Here is a 19,968-nt window from a genome sequence, read left to right as displayed (position 1 = left end):
AATCATTGTTTAATGTATTCAACACACACTCAACGACTAAAAACTAGTAGTTGCTTTAAAAGAATCATAAGATTGCTTTTTTCAATAATGCACCTCTTTTTATATTAAATTTGATTTTATATTCAAAATATAATTAATTTTATCACCAAAATTGATTCTATTTCAAAATTAAAAATATTGTAGTTTTTAAATTCAAACATAATATTTATAATAAAATTTATTATTTAATTTATTTTTATGTAAATGTTTTTATATATAAATTATTTTATATTTAACTCACTTTTATTACAAAAATATATAAAGTATTTTATGTGATGCAAAGGTATCAATCAAACTGAAAGAAATTTTTTTAATCGAACTGCAGTAAGATTTGCGATTTTGTACGAGACATAATGTTGGACGATTAATAATCAAGATGAGAATAAAGTAAGTGTGGCAGAGAAGAGGGTCATGCATTGAATGTGTGATAAGACTTAACAAACAAAATTAAAAAATAAAAATATTAGAGAGTATCAAGATAACACCTATAATAGAGAAGATTGTAAAAAATAGACAGACTTAAATGGTTTAGACATATAAAGAGAGGACATCTAGATCCTATAGTAAGGAGTGTAGATCAGATGGATATAAGACAAACAATTCGCAGAAATGAAAGATCTAAAAAGACTATAAAAGAAATTATTAAAAAAGATCTCGAGATTAATGATTTGGAGAGAAATATATCCTTGATAGAACGTTACGACGAAAGTTAATTTTATAAAAACAATTAAAATTAAATTTTTATCTACTTAGAACCAAAAATAGATTTGAATTCTAAGAATTTTGTCCACCTCTAAAATGATGTGAAAACTTTAATGCTTTTTGACTTGTTTAGTGAAAGATTCTTTTCACACATAGATTTATCTTCTTCTCTTCATTGAATTCCATACACATGCATTTGTGTGTGTGAACAAGAAACAAACAAATGACAAAATCAAAAATGTTCATTCTCCTCTTCATTTTCCTATTCACCTATGCAAATTCTCAATCTCAATCTCAGTTATACAATCATGAACATGAAATCCTATTAAACATAAAAAACCACTTTCAAAATCCATCATTTCTATCTCACTGGACAAAATCAAACACTTCTTCACATTGTTCATGGCCAGAAATTGTTTGTGAAAATGACTCAGTCACTTCACTTTCAATGATCAACACAAACATAACTCAAACACTTCCACCTTTTCTTTGTGACCTCAAAAACCTCACTCACATTGATTTTCAATATAACTACCTTCCTCATGAGTTTCCAAAGTCTCTTTACAATTGCTCCAAGCTTCAATACCTTGATCTCTCGCAGAACTTCTTCGTCGGTAAAATACCGGACGATATCGATCGGTTGGGTCGTCTGGAGTTTCTTAGCCTCGGGGCAAACAACTTTTCAGGTGATGTTCCTAGGAGTATTGGGAAGTTGAAGAATTTGAAAAATCTTCAACTTTATCAGTGTCAGTTAAATGGTACTATTGCTGATGAAATTGGTGATTTGTTTGATCTTGAAACTTTGTTATTGTTCTCTAATGGTATGCTGCCTAGAACAAAATTGCCATCTAGTTTTACCAAGTTGAAAAAATTGAAGATTTTTTATATGTATGACTCTAACTTGTTTGGTGAAATTCCTGAAACAATTGGTGAAATGATGGCTTTGGAGGAATTGGATTTATCAGGAAATTCTTTGAGTGGAAAAATTCCAAATGGGTTGTTCAGTTTGAAAAATTTGAGTATAGTTTATCTGTACAAGAATAATCTTTCTGGAGAGATACCGGATGTGATTGAAGCGTTCGAGTTAACAAACTTGGATCTTTCGATGAATTATCTCACTGGTAAAATACCGGATGGATTTGGAAACCTCGGAAAGCTGAGCAACTTGAGTTTGTTTGTGAATCAATTATCCGGGGAGGTTCCAGAAAGCATCGGTCGGTTGCCGGGTCTGATTGATTTCATGGTTTTTCAGAACAATTTGTCGGGTAATCTTCCTCAAGGATTTGGATGGTTTTCTAAACTTGAAACTTTTCAGATTGGATCTAATAATTTCAAAGGAAAACTACCACAGAATTTGTGTTATCATGGAAGGTTTGTTGGTTTAACTGCTTATGACAATAGTCTAAGCGGCGAGTTACCGAAATCGTTAGGTAGTTGTAGCAGTTTACAAATTCTGAGAGTTGAGAATAATGAGCTTTCTGGTAACATTCCTAATGGTTTATGGACATCTGTGAACTTGACAACACTTATGATAAGTGAGAACAAGTTCACTGGTGAGCTTCCGGGAAGATTGTCGCCGAGTCTTTCCAGACTTTCCGTAAGTTACAATCGGTTTTCGGGTAGAATCCCAAATGGAATTACTTCTTGGAAGAATGTAGTGGTGTTTAATGCTAGTAACAACTTTTTCAATGGAAGTATTCCATCGGAGTTAACATCGCTTCCTCAGCTAACAACTCTTCTTCTCGATAATAACAAACTCACCGGTCGAGTTCCATCGGATATAATATCATGGAAGTCTCTAATAAGTCTAGACTTGAGCCACAATCAACTCTCTGGAGAAATACCAGACGCAATTTGTCGGTTACCATCTCTTAACATGTTGGACTTATCAAAAAACGAAATCTCTGGCCGAATTCCACTTCAACTCACGAGACTCACAAATCTCAATCTTTCCTGTAATTATTTCACAGGGAGGATTCCGAGTGAGTTCGAAAACCCTGTGTATGACAGAAGCTTTCTGAACAATTCTGGTTTATGTGCTGATACATTAGTACTAAACCTTAATTTGTGCAATTCTGGAACTGCAAGGAGAAGAAGTGATTCATCTACGCCTAAGGCTATGATCATAATCTTGGTGGTTGTAGCTTCTTTAACGGTTTTCTTGTGTATGTTCTCGATTATCAGTTTTTACAGAAAAAGAAAGAGAGGACTGAAAAGGACATGGAAGCTAACTTCCTTTCAGAGGCTCAGTTTCACAAAATCAAACATTGTGTTGTCGATGTCAGAAGATAATATCATTGGTAGCGGCGGATTTGGCTCAGTGTATCGCGTTGCTCTTGACGACGGTTTAGGTTATGTTGCAGTGAAAAAGATAAGGGGAAACAGCAGAAAGTTAGACCAGAAGCTTGTGGATTCATTTCTTGCAGAAGTTGAAATACTTAGCAATATTCGGCATAACAACATTGTGAAGTTGATGTGTTGTATCTCAAGTGACGAATCTCTATTACTTGTCTACGAGTATCATGAACATCAGAGCCTTGATAGGTGGCTGCACAAAAAGAATAAGACATCGGTTGTGTCCGGTGCGGTTCATCGTGACATCATCGATTGGCCGAAGAGATTGCATATAGCCATTGGAGCTGCACAAGGTTTGTGCTACATGCATAACGATTGCTCGCCGCCTATTGTTCACCGAGACGTGAAAACAAGTAACATTCTTTTGGATTCTAAATTCAACGCAAAAGTTGCTGATTTCGGTCTCGCCAGGATACTGATCAAGCCTGAAGAACTTGCCACCATGTCAGCTGTGGCTGGCACATTTGGATATATTGCTCCAGGTAAAAATAATTCCAACTTCCCATTTTCGCGCAATATTCGAGTATCTTAAGTTATTTTAAATCTCAATATTATTTTGTGTATGAATTGCAGAATATGCTCAAACAATTAGAGTCAATGAGAAGATAGATGTTTACAGCTTTGGAGTAGTTCTATTGGAACTGACAACTGGAAAAGAAGCTAATCATGGAGACGAATACTCGTCGCTTGCAGAATGGTCGTGGCGCCATATTCAGATAGGAACCGATATAGAAGAGCTTCTGGACGAAGACGCTGTGGAACCTAGTAACTTGACTGAAATGATCAACATCTTCAAACTCGGGGTTATGTGCACGTCAACGCTGCCAGCTAGCAGACCATCAATGAAGGAAGTCTTGAAGATATTGATCGGCTGCAAGGATCCGCAAGCCAATGCGGAGAAGATTGTCGATATCTATGATGATGCTCCACTTCTTAAGAATTTGAAATGGGAAAAGCAGGTGGAATATTCAGAATAACTGTTAAGAAGTTTGCATTAAGTTTCTCTAAAGTTAGGAAGTAAGTGTACTTTAGATTATAAGTAACCTTTGATGATGTGATAAAATACATGCACATTTGTAACAAACTAGGAAAATGAGTTTTGGATGATTCACTTTAAACTTCAAAGAAGATAAATCCAAAGTTTTGAATATGCTATCTATCTGATAATAAACCTCTTTCTCAAGTTTTGAATATGAATCACTTCAAAACCATTCTATGTTGGAAACTCACAAATTGGAACCAAACCATGTTTAGCTAGAGAAGACGATGTCTCGCGCTACACAACTCTGAATTGAGTGATTCGAACATGAGATGAACACACTTTGCAACACAATTTAGGCACTAGAATCATCCGAAAACATTTCGAATTTAGGCAAATGAGTGGTTCCAAACAAGATAGCTCGAAAGTAAACGAGGATAACGAAAATTACAAAAAACGTTTCCAAGGAATGAATACATCATAAAAATCAAAAGGGACTCTTCATTGGTAACTCAAAAGCTTTGAATTAAAATCTTTAACCTTTGCCAATAAGTTAATCCTGATTTATTCTCATTGTAAGCATGTTACATTTGGCCAAACCAAAACATGACTTCTCAAAAGTTTACATCTCCCCTATTATTGTTAAAGTGGGAGATTAGTCAAGATGCGGTGAGGTCGCAGCAAGAACATTTAGCCACACTGATAACCTCAAAGTGAACTTCGGCCGCACTCCAGTTGAACCCTCTGAAGGACCGATAACTAAAGCTTTTCCTTTTCAATCTAACGATCTATATGGTTGAAGAAAATCGAAACTAGTATTACACCTGTTTACTTTTGGCAATGGTGTTAATCGCATCATTAGGAATCTTCCACTCCCAAATATTGGGACTGAGAAGCTGCAAGGAGGGCTGCTCCGATTCCAGAACCGTCGTTGGAATGTTCAACACCGATTGTCTCGGCTACTTCATCTCCCAACAACTCCTTTAGTGTATTCTCCATGCATGTTCTGAATTTCATGTAGTGTTCAAACAATCCTCCATCCAATGCTATCACTGATTTTTGTTCCTCCCCGGCTTTAACCGTGTCTCTTCCCAGTTTCCTTAGGATGCCGAAAATACCAGCAGCAGCAAGGCGGGCCCCCCGAACAGAAACTATATCACAAAGTTCCACAATAATCTTCCTCATTTTCAGGGATGTGTTTTCGATCTAAAAAATGAAGGAAACAAATGAGCAAACCAAACAACATTTTTTCGAGAAGGAGAAATACAATTAACTTGTGATGAAAGATTACAAACAGATTCACCAAAACTTACTACCTTTTCTATCGAATTCTAGAAAAACAACAAGCATATTTGTATTTTCCGCATGGTCAAAGAAGCGGACATACCTCCAATATGTCCTTCAATTTTTTTCCAACCACCCTTAGATCCGAAGATGTATCGTGATGCATCGCAGACATGTCAGGTGTCCTATACGTCCCATAAAAAAGATGTTAAAGTTCTATACAAAGAGAGTTAAGGGTAATGAATAAACAACTTATTTGCGGCTTATAGCAGAAACACTTATTATGATAAGGGTTTAAATATAAGCTATTTCCATAGCAAAAGATAAAATAAAGTTAAATAGTTTTTGTACAAGTTATAAGTTGTCTTCATAAGTTCTCCCAACGGTCTCACAAAATTTATGCTATTAGATAAGCTCAAATAAGTCGATCCAAACAAGTCCTTAGTATTCAGCATTGTTATTATGTAAGGAATTAAAGTGCATTAGGTTGGATAAATTACTGTCATACATACCGAAGTATGAAAGGAATTCTCAACTTATGAGGAACAATATCTCCAAAAAAATCAGCTTTTTCAGCCATCTTCAGCAGTACTCGCCTTACAATGTCACCCAAATACATACCAGAAATAATCTTTTCAAAAATCTGCAAATAACAGTGTAAAAGTAAATCATAGATGAATATAATAACTAGTTAAAGCAACTAACTATAGGTAACCGTTACCTGTTCTCCAGGGTTTAAGCTCGCTTCGTCTAGAGCTCGATCATATTCTGTTAGAGGAAGATCGGAAGAACAAAAATTACCCCACTCCATGTTTATAACCTATATAGAAGTAATAATAATCAGCATGCTTTGTAACATCATCAAAATTTCAAAATGATCCATATGCGACTTACCATCTCTCCTGATTTTGGTAAGAGACCTTCCCATTTTGGAATCGCGTTAACATTCTCTATATACGCCGCATTTGTTCCGGTACCAAGAATTACTCCGGCGATGACATCCTTATTGCTGAATCTGGCTTTAGCTACTGTTCCAACAGTATCATTGATCTACAACACCACATCATTAAAACATTAACTTTCGTTAATCAAAATTTTCTTTCAGACACAAACTTAAAATCGTTCTCGGAGCCTAAGTTAAAGGGTAAAAGATAAGGAAATTGTGAAGAATGGTGAGAGGGACTGACTAGAGCTGTAACGCGCATATCCAAGCCAACTCTTTCCAAGGACTTGGTTAGTTCGCCAACTATATCTTCTCCGACCTACAAACAACCGAAAATAATCCATAATGGAAAGTGTTTATTATATGATACAAATGATATCGAGAAAAAAACGGTGGATGGAACAAATAAAATTGAATATAACAGAATCATGGTAACAAGAATTACCACATCTTCGATACTGAAACCCTTACTCCACTTTATTAGAGTCCCAGATGAAATTGATGTTTGCCTCACTGGAAACGAGAACGTAAAACCCAACTCCCTTTTTCTTCCGGGAAGAGGACGAAACTCTTCAGGCTCAGAACTAACAAACTTTGCAAGAGACGTCGCTATAAAATCAAATAAATCCTGTAGTGAAAAAATTTAACATGTTTCAGGAGTATTGTAGGCACCAAGCAGGCTCAATTCTTTTATAGATTTTCTCATTAGAAACTTACATGTGAAGAACCAGTCATCAAATGAGGAGGAATCGAAACTTCTTCAGAGTCTACGTTGACAACACCTTTCTCTTTTCCACCTAACTCCACACGTAGGGCACGGAAGTTTGTGCCACCAAGATCCAATGCATAAAAGAGTCCTTTCTCATCCCTATTGACAGTGCCACAAAGTCAAAAATTTCTCGTATCCGCGTATCCATAATTCAAAACACTGACAATGACTACTCAACAAACTATTGATGGAAAGTGAGGAATAAAAATTCACATATGGAGCTATCCAACAATAATGATCATTACAAAAAATCAACAACAAAAGCAATTCACTACACATGTAAAAAGCTTGGTTCTCAATTATGGAACAGAAATTCTTAAACTCTTAAAGAACAAGGTAACTCAATAAACATCCAAAAACCAAAACACAAAACTCAAATATGTAGGCCACATCGTATCAAACTTATATTGCATATCCGCGCCTCGTGAATCCTGACATAAATCATCCATAGCAACAAACAAAATTCAACAAACATCCAAAAACAAAAACACAAAACTCAAATATCTAGGCCATGTCATATCGTACCATACTTGTATAGCGTATCCGCGCTTCATGAATCATGACATAAATCATCAATAGCAACAACAACCAAATTTAGAAACATTGACAATGACTATTCATTATTCAACAAGTGAGGGAAACAAACATTCACATATAGGTATAGCTCTATCCAGCATAATGATCATTAAAAAGTTCAGCTACAAAAGAAATTCACCCATCATAAAAAGCTTGATTCTCAAGTATTGAACAGAAACACATAAACTCTTCAACAACAAGTAACTCAACAAAATCCAAAAACAGAAAGCACAAAAAATTGAGAAATATAGAAACTTATGCAGCAAAAGAAAAGAGAAGAACCCAGATGGAAGATTATCCACAAAAGAGATCAACATCTTGAGCTTGCTACCACCATCAGAAGCAAGACCAGCATGCATTTCACCAACCATATCTTCAGCAACTTTCCTAAGCTTCTCAATTGGGGTTCCACACTCTTCACCAAACACCTTCAAGATACTTTCAGCATGACCCCATTTTCCAGACACTTTCAAATGGTGTCCCGCCACCGCTGCAGCCGCCAACGCCGCCGTCAAAGCCGCAGTAGCTCCTAGGATGATCTTTGCCATTACTGAGTCACGTCACGGACACAGTGAGTTGAAAAACGAGTTGGTCGTTGAAATTTGAGATGAAAGGACAAAAAGATATAAACTTTTGATTCGGTGGAGGAAGGTGAAAAGTGGGTCGGATCGAATGTTAATTGAAAATTACAGAAATTCTTGTTATTTTGTGTGCTATGGTCTGAATAAGACAGCTTACAGAGAGAGAAACAAAAGCACTGAAACAAAAATGTATTTTTAATGTAATGAATAAAGCTAAATGACAAGTCAAAATTAGTGAAAATTAAAATTGAATATTAGTTTGTACAATTTTGAAGATTAGTAAATATGAATATTAGTTTAATTTTGAATATTTGGAAAGAATAGAAGTAAATTTGATTTGTGTTTGTATAAAAGTTCAAAAAAAAAGATTTATTTTGTCGACGGCAATTTTGAAAGACTTTTTAGTTAGAAATTACATGACAAATTTTGGGGGAAATTGATCTGGGTCAGCCAAAGGTTCAATACGAGTAAGATTCAAATAACTAGCCCAATCAAAAACAGTTATATATGAACACATATGAAGATTAAATGTGAACTTTATGAATTTCACTTTTCACTTCACTCATCTTAAACTCTGTAACTAACTTAGGCATTTTAGTATTAATTTTGTAGGTCCGCACTGTGCCACCGTATCAGAGATTAGCATCATCGCTTCAAGAGTTCTACATCATCAATCAGTACAAATTATGGTTCTAGTACATAACACTTCGGAAGCCATTCTCAAATTTATGACTAACATTATCTTTTTCAAGACAACTGCGAAGTCATGGTCTGAAAGAAGTGTCAAGGTTTGGTGTTTCCTAGTTAGGTTTGGGCATGCCCGCTAGGTTAAGGTCCGTTCTGCAAAAGCCCACAAAAAAAAAGAGATGAGGCGGGCATATTTTAGGGTGTCGGCCTAAAATTTTGGCCTGCCCCGCACTAAAATTGAGCTGGGGCAGGGTGTCTGCGGGCATTTCATATTTTAAGCTTAAAAATACACAAAATTCATGTAAAGTCCATGCCCGCAAAAACCCATAAATATGGGGTGGGACGGGGAGGACACATTAGTTTAAGCACTTGGTTTGCCCCGCACTAAAGTATCGGTAAAACGGACATGCCCAACGAGTCAGGCCAGTTTTTCCACCCTTATTCCTAGTGATGTTGCTCAGTACAATTGGGTCGATGCAGCATCGCTGGGGACGATCTTGTACTTAAAAAGTGCTACCCGCTTGGAAGGCGCCTACACATATGTGAGATCGTCTTCTAACTATTCAGTCTCTCACGTTATTTCTTCCAAGTGAATCCGCAACTTCTTTGACTGGTTTTCGGTTATCTAAGAGGCCTCATTATTCCAAGAATGTATGGTGTTGCACCTCGTAGGAGGATTATGTCCATGTCTAGAGCCTCACTAACACAAATAAGATAGAGTTGAGAGCGAAGATGACCTACGATATGTATCGAGGTGCTTCCTTGATATCTTTAGCGGTGACCGGTCGTGGTGAGGTAATGGCTCATGGAAACCCCTTGAAGGAGAAGAAGCACTGGAATGGTTAATATTACCTCGTTTCTTATGAGCATAATCAACTCTTGGAAAAGTCAGTTAGCTTCCATAAGGATGTGGAAACCCATGGTGCTTCTTCTGAGTTGGCTTAAAAGGTTATTACTTTGAAGGCATCTCTGGCTGAGAAGGAGAACGCCTTCGAAGATGTGAGGACTTCCCTTAACAACTCCAAAACGGCGCAGGAAACACTAACTTCTCAAGTATCAAAAGTTGAGGATGCCCTGAAGGGGAAGAAGAATATGATGAATCCATGTGAGAATAACTTGGTAGAGGTGAGGAAGGAGTTTAAGGACTATGTTGATAGTAGCATACTGGTTGTTTTTTATTCCTTTCAAAACACTGTCAACAACTAGGTAGAGTTGTTGTGCCTAAGTATTCATATTATATAGGAGTCGATGGAAGGAAGACATGGACGAGAAGATAATGTTAATGAGTAGTAAGCTTCTTGGCCTCTATAATGAATGTTTGTAATTTTGTTGCCATTCATGACAATTATAACAAACTTGTATTAGACAATTTATGACTTTTCTTGGACAGTTCATTAATTCTTTTTTGTTAAGTATTTTGACGTGCCTCTTTATTTTGTCTCGCATGATTTTATTTCATCATTCAACTGCATACGAAACTCACAAGGGAAGTAAATGCCCTTTTTCTTCTAAAAGGCCAACCTCTTCCATAATAGCCTAGACATTATCTTCCTCCAACAATGGATGTGTCGTTCTTCAGCTAAGATCCCATATTTCAACAAGGATGAGAGCTTCGGTTCCATAGGCAAGTCGAAATAGTGCTTCAATTGTCAACAGGTGGGGTGTGGTTTGATACTGCCAAGGACATATGGAAGTTCATATGTCTGAATTCCCTTAATCGCTTCCGCTGTTCTCCTTAGTCCTCTCAACAAAACTAGGTTTACCACTTTGGTCTGATTGTTCGTCTAATGATGTTCCACTAAAGTGAAGTGTTGCTTGACCTTCAAATCTTTCAATCGTTTCTTCAAAATCTTATCTATGAATCATGTCATGTCACCTGTTACTATGGATTGAGGGATTTTACCTAGTTAAAATGTTGCTCTTGAAGAATTTCATAATATTGACGATAATAATCTTCGCTAAGGCATCTCCTTCAACCTGCCGGAAGGGGAAGAAGCCACCTACACCCTTGCTAAAGTACATGAAAGGACAATTGAACAACATTTGAGTATCCGGACTCTAGCCAAAAAAGTCTTTTGAGCTGGATATTATTAGTCGTCTATGGTTTAGGATGACAAAAACTACGTGAATAAATGCGACCAATGCCCGAAGCATAGGGACATCCACAACGCCCCTCCGCCCAAATTGCACGTGTGACATCAGCTTAACCTTTCTAAGAATAGGGTATGGACATTCTCGAACCTTGTCTCCTAGCATCTAGCCAACTTCAATTTCTTATTATGGTAGTTGATTACTTAATAAAAAATTATAATTTTTTAAGTGGTTAGATGAAGATCGAAGGCAAAAGAAAAAAAAAATCAAATTGAATAATGAATTTGGTAGAGCAAGAGAATGGTCAAATATGTTCAATGGTATTTGAACTTATTTGTTTATTGTTTATGGTTGGATTTAGTGTTAATAACAATGTATTTGAATTAGGTATTTCGTCAGCACTATGAAAACCTTTATTTAAATTACTTTAATATTTTCTAAGCAATTTATGTACTAAGTTGCAAAAACAATACGCATCATGAAGTATGAAAACAAAAGCAACACAAATTGGACTCATTGCTGCATAGTATTTATCTATTATACTAGGACAGTTCTGCACGAGTTGGAATTACAGGTAATAGAAAGTTTCCAAATGGTGAATCAAAAATCTTATAATTTCCAGTACAACCTTCTTGTTGTGCTTGTGTTGTTGCAAAATATTTTCCACTACTTTGGGATGCAACCTGCACATGCCATCACACACAATACATACACTCAAATTCAATACTCTATATTAAGTTATTCAATGAACTTAATTAAACAAGTCCTCTCTCCGACCATTTTAGGTTCATTGAATAATGAATGTATCTGGTCTTTTATGCAGACCAGATGCATCAGTTACATTCATTATTCAATGAACTTAAAAATAATTTTTTTTGCTTATAATTATGACCGGAGTAGTTTATACTAATTTTCATGTTTGACTCAACCCTAAAATTTAGAACAAAAGAGAAATTTAACAAAAATAGAAAAGAAAAGAATACCATAGATGTATTTGCATTTGTTGAAGTTATAACATTCTTCCCATTTGATGAAACTCGAGACCTGTAGAAAAGAGTTATGATTGTGAAGTGAAATCAAAGAGAAAAATCATAGGGTTGGTTCGTTGAATATGAGATATTTACCCGAGAAATGGTGCTTCATCGATTTTCCTCTTCTTGTTTGGTTCCGATGCCATGTTTGAGAGAATCCATTGGAAGAAAGGTTCAAGTAGTTGTTGTTTGGGTTGAAAGCCCACACGAGCCCTTTAATTGGGCTGACAATGAAAGGCCCATTGGTATTATATTGGGCTGGATCAAAAATAAGTAATGGGCCCAAATGTGGAATTTTATCAGATTTTTACCTGCCACCCCACATTTAAAACATGTACCCCCTGAAATAGTGTTTTTACTTTAATATCCTTTGTGAATTTTATGATTTAAAAAAAAAATCATGTTTATTGAATTTTTGAAATTTTCATAAATTTTTTGAGAAATTACATAGATTATTTATGATATTTCTAAGATTTTACGAATTTTTTGAATTTCTGCTATTAATTCAGCATATATTTATTAGGGTTTAATAAAAATTCACTGACAGTGTAAAAATATTTTACACTATCAGCCAATAAATATATATATATCATCCTGTCATATCATACAAATAAATTAAAAATTTTAATATGATCTAACGGAATACTTGGTCGTCATTGATGGACATTGTAACATTAATTTACACGTGCATCATTCATTTTTTCTATTTATTAATGATTTTTTTAGATATGTTAAAAATAATAAATATCTTAAAAATTTATTTTTAAATCTATATTTCTTTTAAAATTTTATTTTAAATCTAAACATTTTAAAAAAATATCTTTAATTCATTATATTTTTAAAATTTTATATTTAGGCGAATAATTTCTTTTAATGTTTAAAATGTTATGTTGAATTATTTTTTTAAGAACTATTTTTTATGTGAATAAAAAATGAAATATAATTATTTTGAGTGTATACTTCCACACTAACCATGCCACCAACAAACTCCTTTTGCTTATTTAATAAATAAAATAAATTAAAAGAAATTAAAAAGAGAATGCACCACTTACTAGTTAAAGATTTCATTAGATTGTCAACTCCATTCTTAAATTCATTTTCTTATTTAATAAGTAAAATAAATTAATAGAAATTAAAAAGAGAATGCACCACTTACTAGTTAAAGATCTCATTGGATTGTCAACTCCATTCTTTAATTCATTTTCTTGAGTGAAAGTTAGATATATCAAGATTTAGCATAAGTAATTTTTGCACATTGACCTCACTCTATTCTTTATCATGATTATGATTTATTTCAATGTGATAAGATTATCATCATAATTAATAATATTTTATAATTTAAGTGACTCAAAAATAAAAGTAAGTTAAATATCTTATTAAGGATTTGACAATTATTCTCACACACCCCACAATTGATATCATCATTTATCTTTCTACAATGAAATTGATTAGACAGTTACCAAATAATGATAGAGTAACTTGAAAATGGATCATGTTTATATAAGCAACAAAATGCTACCATTATTGGTAGCATAATGTGTGGACCAAACCACACTAGTATTAGTTATTGATAGTTGGTGAAAGCAACACTTAAATATGAATGAACCATAAGCTTCACAATACTATCATGAATCTATTACTGTTCATGCATGAGAAGGGACCAAGTTTTGCAGCCCCTCAAATTACTGTTCTTATGATCATTCTTTTTCAACTTAATTGCTTTCAACTTTAATAATTTGATAGGGATATTTCCAAGTAGTTTTCATGAAAATTAGTGTATGAAAATTTGTCCCTAATTATTCTTTGACAGCTTGTTCTGATGCTACTAATCAAACAACTTTATGTCTCTTAGTAACCCTAAATATTATTATTTTCTAAAAATAAAAGAATTTTTATGGGTGTTAAATAACCTAACAATAATATAAATTTTTTATTTAAAATTGATATTATTTTACAATTTTTTTTTGTTTAAGAGAAAATTTTAATTTGAATATCCGAACAAGATCATGAGTCGATCTATCAAAATTACATTTGAAAATTTAAAATTTTGATCTTCTGAATTCCTTGTATTCATAACCGATCATAGCCAAACAGAGACAATGAAGGATCTTGACTAGAGCTGTTAAAATGGGCTTGACCCATTGGATCGGCCCATAAGCTCACAACTTTAGTCTTTTTGGACCAGCACATTGTGCCTATGTTTTTCTTGGGACGGCCCGGGCTGGGCCAAACGGACTTTGGGCTGACCCATTAAAAAAAGATTTTGATAAATTTTGGGGAAAAAGATTAAGATAAGATATGATTGCATAAATGTGTTTTCAAGTTTTTTTTTTGTGTGTAAGCAAGAATTTAATATAAGGGAGAACTGAGGATTTTGAAATGTGTTTTCAAGTGATAAAGAAAATTTAAAGAGGATGAAGATATATTTTCAAGATGATGTGATCAAGGAAATGATTGTGAGATGAAGAGAAAATTTGATAAGTATTGGTGATAATATTAAGTTACTTTGTACTTTTACATGGATGTTTTTGTGATATTCATATATATGGATGTTGATTTGATGAATATTTTAAACATCACTTAACTAAGTTTATGATGACTCTCTCTACTTATGTTATGTAGCTTTTATCCATTACATCTTTTTTATAAAAATAAAATTAAAATATTGAAATACGGGGCGGACTGACCTATTGGACTGCACGGACTTTTGAAAAATGGGTCGCGCTCATTTTTCGTAACCCATTAAACAATCGAGCCGGGCCGGACTAGCTCATTTAAACGTCTTAGCTCACCAGGCCGAAGCGGACTGGACCGGACCGATCCATTTGACATCTCTAATCTTGACAAAAAATTCTTCTTATTTACAACGGTTAAATTTTTATGACTCATTTTTATGTTATGAAGTATATATATATATATATATATATATATATATATTTTTTTTTTCAATTCGAATATCTTTACTTGAGATTCAGAATGTTTTGGTGTATCAATTCTTCATTTGATAAAATAAAATATTGTCTAAATAATTAATAAATCCGTTTATTCTTTTCTGTTCGCTTTATATTATTATTTAATATAATAGAAAATATAGAAGAATCATATAAAAAGAAATAAAGAAGAAAATAAATTTATATATATATATATATATATATATATATATATATATATATATATATATATATATTTAAAAACAAAGAGGAAGCAGTTAAAAAAAATTGTGATGCATGCTAATCCCTAAACTTAGTTCATATATTTAATGTGGCAAAATTATGAATAATTTTTCTTAGCTTATTACTATTAAGCAATTGAATTGTAACACTCAAAAACTTTTTTTTTTTAAAGTTGGTTTTGAATCACAAGGTCATAAATTGGAGGGAATCACTCACTAAAGCAAAAAGAACTTTTTTTGTTGGAAGTGATTGTGACCTTTTGATGGTTTCATGGAATTCAACCTGAATGATTATGTAATGACATCTGACCTTGAGCTAACTATAGACTATTTTGCATAATTTAGGCCACTTATAATATAGTTTAGAATATAAATGCAAATTAAATGACCCCCAAAATCCAACCATATCCGACTATAATCATTTCCATTTTGCATTTTGGTTGAATTTATGTCACCCATTTTGAAAAATTCACCTGATTCTTTCATGAATATATTTAGATTGTCAACACACAAGATAATATTTGTTATGCTCCATTTATAAAGGAGTGGTGTGACTTTATTCTTTTTATTATTTGACTAATATAAAGAATAAGACCAACATAAATTTACTCAAATTAAATGGTATAAAATTGTATTTTTAAATTTTAAAAGTTAATGGTATTATTAAATTTGACGTTGATAAAAGGGTTTGATATATGATTTCACAGTTGTATGCTGAATTGTTAATGATTATATATTATTTTAAAATTTTGATATTCGGTTTTTTTTACAGATTAATCTAAGAGGATCAATTTTACCGTCCACTAACAGAGGTTATATAAAATCAAAATAAAATTTTGTATGAATTGATCCAACATAAGGATGGTTAACATCAAACAGAATTCAAAATATTTGTTTTAAGTATAAAAAAATATTTGTAATTAATTTTTTTTATCTATTTTATATATCATATGTGGATTGCAAATCACAATTTGAAATTATATTAAAAAATATGAATTAATTTTATGATTCATCACGGACTATTTTATTCCAAAAAGAAGCATATTGATTACTTTGATTAGTTTGGAGGACCACTATGTGGAATATGAGTAATTAATTTCTAATCTATTAACAATATATAAAGATTAAAGTACCTGGAAATTCCACGTCTACCCTAATTGACTTTAACTTAAACTAATCTAATTATTAAGGACAATTTAGTCTATTTATTAAATACTGCAATATGGTTGATTGTAATCTTAATTTTGCTGACATGGCAATCCCTCATTATTTTCTTACTGATTTTTTTATTTTATTTTAATACACAAGAAACTGAAAGACATAATATTAGATTTCAAATTTCAAATTTCACCTTTGAAAAATGAAAAGCCACGCTCCCAAGTCATAAACTTTTTCACGCTAAACGCTTCCTCTTCACAACTCCACTTCCCTATGTCTGCTCTTAATCCTCCCTTCAACCCTTCCCCTTATCAACCCTTCACCTTCTTAATCCCACCCTTATCTAAGAATTTGAAACCCTCATTTTTCGGTTACCCACAATTTTGTTGTTACCCACTATGAAATCCTTTTATGTCAATATTTTTGCAGCAATATCAATTCTGTTTTGTTAACATGTCTTTCTTTTCTTTGTAGATTCAACATATCACTGCATATATGGACTCAGCCATCATTGGAGCACGCTTTAGCATTGTTTTGACGGTATGAAGTTTAAAATCTATGAATTTGAAACCCTAATTTCGGTATTACCCACTATGAAATCCTTTTATGTCAAACGTTTTTGCAGCAATATCAATACTGTTTTCTTACTATCTCTTCGTTTTCTTTGTAGATTCAACATATTAGTTCATGGCTGGCCCTATTGTAGATCTGCATTCTGCTGGATCTGTTTTTAGTTTTTTAAGGATGAAGATATGTTTTTAGTTTTTTAAGGATGAATCCACAAAGTTTCAATTTTCAGTTTCCCTAATTTTTCTTTTCACTGTGAAGTTCATCTTTCCCCGCATATTCATTTTCTTCTTCCCTAATTTCACTTTCAATCAAATGTATTTCTGTTTTCTGTTAACATATGCTCTAATGTTTTTGATATTGGAATTTTAGGGTTCTAAGAGAGGGAATTTAGGATCTGGAATCATTTATTCTAATCTTCTACATACTAGATCTGGAATCACTATGAACCCATTCTGATTTTATTCAATTTTTGTTTTATTGATGGTCATGTATTCGATTTGATTTTCTCTCTACAGTTTACAGCAGAAAAGACAGTATTTCAAGACACTACATCACATCCTTTCGTAGATGCCTAATGGGGGAGTTGTTCGTTCTTTGGCAGGAAATTGTCGGTATTATAAAATATGCAAATCCAGAGCTTTGAGCGCTGCAGGATACAATCAAATCCAGTTTTGAAACATCTGTGGTTCCTACATTTGAGTTCTCCTGCAAAACCATGTTTGAGTTTCTGAAGAAAACTACTGATATTGGCCATGAGAAAATCTTACAAGCGCTATAAGAAAAGGTAAGAAAATATTAAACCTTTTTATCGTAAATAAGCAAATTGAAGAAAATTGTTTAGTGATTTCTATAAATATTTTATACATTGTTCAACTTTTAACTTTGTTTTTGTTTTTAGATGGTCATAAGGTGTGTGATTTCATTGATTTTGATATTCTACACATGATATTCTTGCAACTTTTAACTTTGTTCAACTTTTAACTTTGTATTTGATTTTGATTTTAATAGTTATTTACTCTTTTGACTTATGTAGGTATTGTGCAATATTCAAATGTTTGCCAAAGCTATGACCTCTCTGTTTGCTGCATATTATGAAGACTTCTACATATTCACTCTTCATATTTATCTCATACCGAAACCCTATAATATATCATTTCAGATCCAAAAGCTGAAGCAATCACCTTTTCTGCAACAAAGACTTCCAACTCGGACAAAATTTTCAACTTCACCGACAAGGCCATCTTCATCTGTTACTCCATTTTTAATTCACTTTTTTCAATCGTTTCGTTACTGCAGCATATCTCATTAACACTATGTTGATTATAGGCATTAAACAAGTTATTTATTTAATTTTATGTTTATTTAACAAGGATGTTTCGTTTCAGTATTGGGTCTTATATTATTTGTTTTTTTAATTTATATAGTTATATTAATTAATTATGTATAAATCCTAGAATATCTTTACTTTTGAATAGATAATTTTTTTTGACGGGTTTTAAATAAATTACTTAATGTCTATATAATTGGAATTAATAACCTACTATTTCTCTGCATTCTACGAAAAAGATTATAGCTATCATTTGCTAACTGTATGCATTCCAATATATTCAAAATAAATAGTAGGTTCTATATCGATTCAAAATGGAATACAGGAAGTAAAAATTGACCTAAACCTTTCTAATTAAGATAATTCATTTTTATTTTAAATCTAATAAATAAATAAAAATATTGATTTAATTTTGAATTCAAATTATTTTAAATAATTGAGATAATGTTAATTTAAAAACGTTGAATTTAATATATTATTTTGCAATAATTAATGTGATATATCTTTCAATAATAGATTATTTTATGATATCTCCTTCAATAATTAATTTATCTTTTAATATATATTTTGTTGACTTAAATTTTTTTTTTGATATTTATAAAAACGAAAAAGTATTTATGAGAAAGGGAAACTTAATTGAACGACAATAATAATCTTATTTTCTTATAAAATATAATTAGTTATACAAAAAAATATTACAAATTTTTGTTTTTGATAAAAAATACTGGGGACGATAAAAATTTGTCAAGATAGTTTTGGTACTATAAAAATTGATTCATTCGATTAGTTATGATTTTTATTATAAAATATTTATTTAAACCAATGTGATAAACAAATTATATCTAATATTATGACATAATACAAGAAAAAAAAACTTAACTCATTATGATTTGAAACAATAAAAAATAGAAATTCATATAGCTATTAATGCTATCTTTCTCACTTTTTAATATAAATTTAATTTTTTTCAATATAAATTTAATTTTTCGTTGTTAAAAGCAATTTAATTTAAAACTTAAAACTAAGATAGAGGATCCAATTTTTATTTCTATTCATATTTTTATTTTTATATATTTTTATTTTTATTTTTATTTAATAATTATTATGGACGGGAAAAATCATATCATACATAATATTAGGCCATAAAATTGTTCTTTTTATTTTTTTTGGGTAATATCTACCTACCTTTTTAATCCAGATTTGTTTCTAAATTTCTAAATGCATTTAAACCCTATTAAAATCACATTTAATATTTGTATTTGAAACCGAACAAGTAGGCACTCTATAAAATCTCTTCCCAATAAATAACGCTATTCCCAATAAATAAGGTTTTATAATCCTATCAAATATCTAATAATTTAGTTTTTGCAAAAGTGTTTTTTTTTTTAAGAAAGTAGTAACTCATATCTAACATTTATAACTTTTTACTACAACTTATAACTTTTTTTTATTTCAAAATTAAATATGTATACTACAATCAATGTTAAAAATATGTTAATGGGTAGTCATGATAATTTAATTGAGTCATTCTAAATTATACTACAATCATTGTGAAAAATTAAGCCACTATTTAATTGAGCCATTCTAAATTACACTACAAATAAATTGTCAAATTAAATAAATTAAATAAAGAATAAATAATAAATCATTATTAAGAAGAAAAACTTAGTAATCAATAAAAACAATTTTACTCTCTCTTTTCTT

General features: G+C 32.0%; 2 protein-coding genes and 1 long non-coding RNA gene across 3 annotated transcripts; 2 read left to right on the top strand and 1 right to left on the bottom strand.

The window, feature by feature from the left end:
- Nucleotides 1-885: 885 nt before the first annotated feature.
- Nucleotides 886-4,430, top strand: LOC131594282 (receptor-like protein kinase 5). The gene is made up of 2 exons (XM_058866368.1): nucleotides 886-3,578; nucleotides 3,670-4,430. The coding sequence occupies exons 1-2, from the start codon at nucleotides 965-967 to the stop codon at nucleotides 4,071-4,073; spliced, it is 3,018 nt and encodes a 1,005-aa protein (XP_058722351.1). The 5' UTR covers nucleotides 886-964; the 3' UTR covers nucleotides 4,074-4,430.
- Nucleotides 4,431-4,575: 145 nt separating this feature from the next.
- Nucleotides 4,576-8,395, bottom strand: LOC131594283 (hexokinase-1-like). The gene is made up of 9 exons (XM_058866369.1): nucleotides 7,930-8,395; nucleotides 7,020-7,170; nucleotides 6,748-6,930; nucleotides 6,547-6,621; nucleotides 6,254-6,409; nucleotides 6,081-6,179; nucleotides 5,872-6,002; nucleotides 5,463-5,544; nucleotides 4,576-5,281 (listed from the first exon to the last, which is right to left on the bottom strand). The coding sequence occupies exons 1-9, from the start codon at nucleotides 8,193-8,195 to the stop codon at nucleotides 4,934-4,936; spliced, it is 1,491 nt and encodes a 496-aa protein (XP_058722352.1). The 5' UTR covers nucleotides 8,196-8,395; the 3' UTR covers nucleotides 4,576-4,933.
- Nucleotides 8,396-16,581: 8,186 nt separating this feature from the next.
- LOC131598682 (uncharacterized) lies at nucleotides 16,582-18,286 on the top strand. The gene is made up of 3 exons (XR_009282365.1): nucleotides 16,582-16,907; nucleotides 17,453-17,721; nucleotides 17,971-18,286. It is a non-coding gene; the product is annotated as an uncharacterized LOC131598682 (long non-coding RNA).
- The last annotated feature ends 1,682 nt before the right edge of the window (nucleotides 18,287-19,968 follow it).

Source organism: Vicia villosa, linkage group LG4 (assembly GCF_029867415.1).
Source record: "Vicia villosa cultivar HV-30 ecotype Madison, WI linkage group LG4, Vvil1.0, whole genome shotgun sequence".
Lineage (NCBI taxonomy): Eukaryota > Viridiplantae > Streptophyta > Magnoliopsida > Fabales > Fabaceae > Vicia > Vicia villosa.
The sequence above is the reverse complement of the archived record's forward strand: the minus strand, read 5'-3'. Positions and strand labels throughout refer to the sequence as shown.

Excerpts from the sequence above, each read along its gene's own strand:
- LOC131594282 (XM_058866368.1), top strand. The coding sequence starts at position 965 with ATGACAAAATCAAAAATGTTCATTCTCCTCTTCATTTTCCTATTCACC. Across the intron at positions 3,579-3,669 it reads ATTTGGATATATTGCTCCAG|AATATGCTCAAACAATTAGA; the intron begins GTAAAAATAATT and ends TATGAATTGCAG.
- LOC131594283 (XM_058866369.1), bottom strand. The coding sequence starts at position 8,195 with ATGGCAAAGATCATCCTAGGAGCTACTGCGGCTTTGACGGCGGCGTTG. Across the intron at positions 7,171-7,929 it reads GTGGATAATCTTCCATCTGG|GGATGAGAAAGGACTCTTTT; the intron begins GTTCTTCTCTTT and ends CACTGTCAATAG. Across the intron at positions 6,003-6,080 it reads GCTTAAACCCTGGAGAACAG|ATTTTTGAAAAGATTATTTC; the intron begins GTAACGGTTACC and ends TGTTATTTGCAG.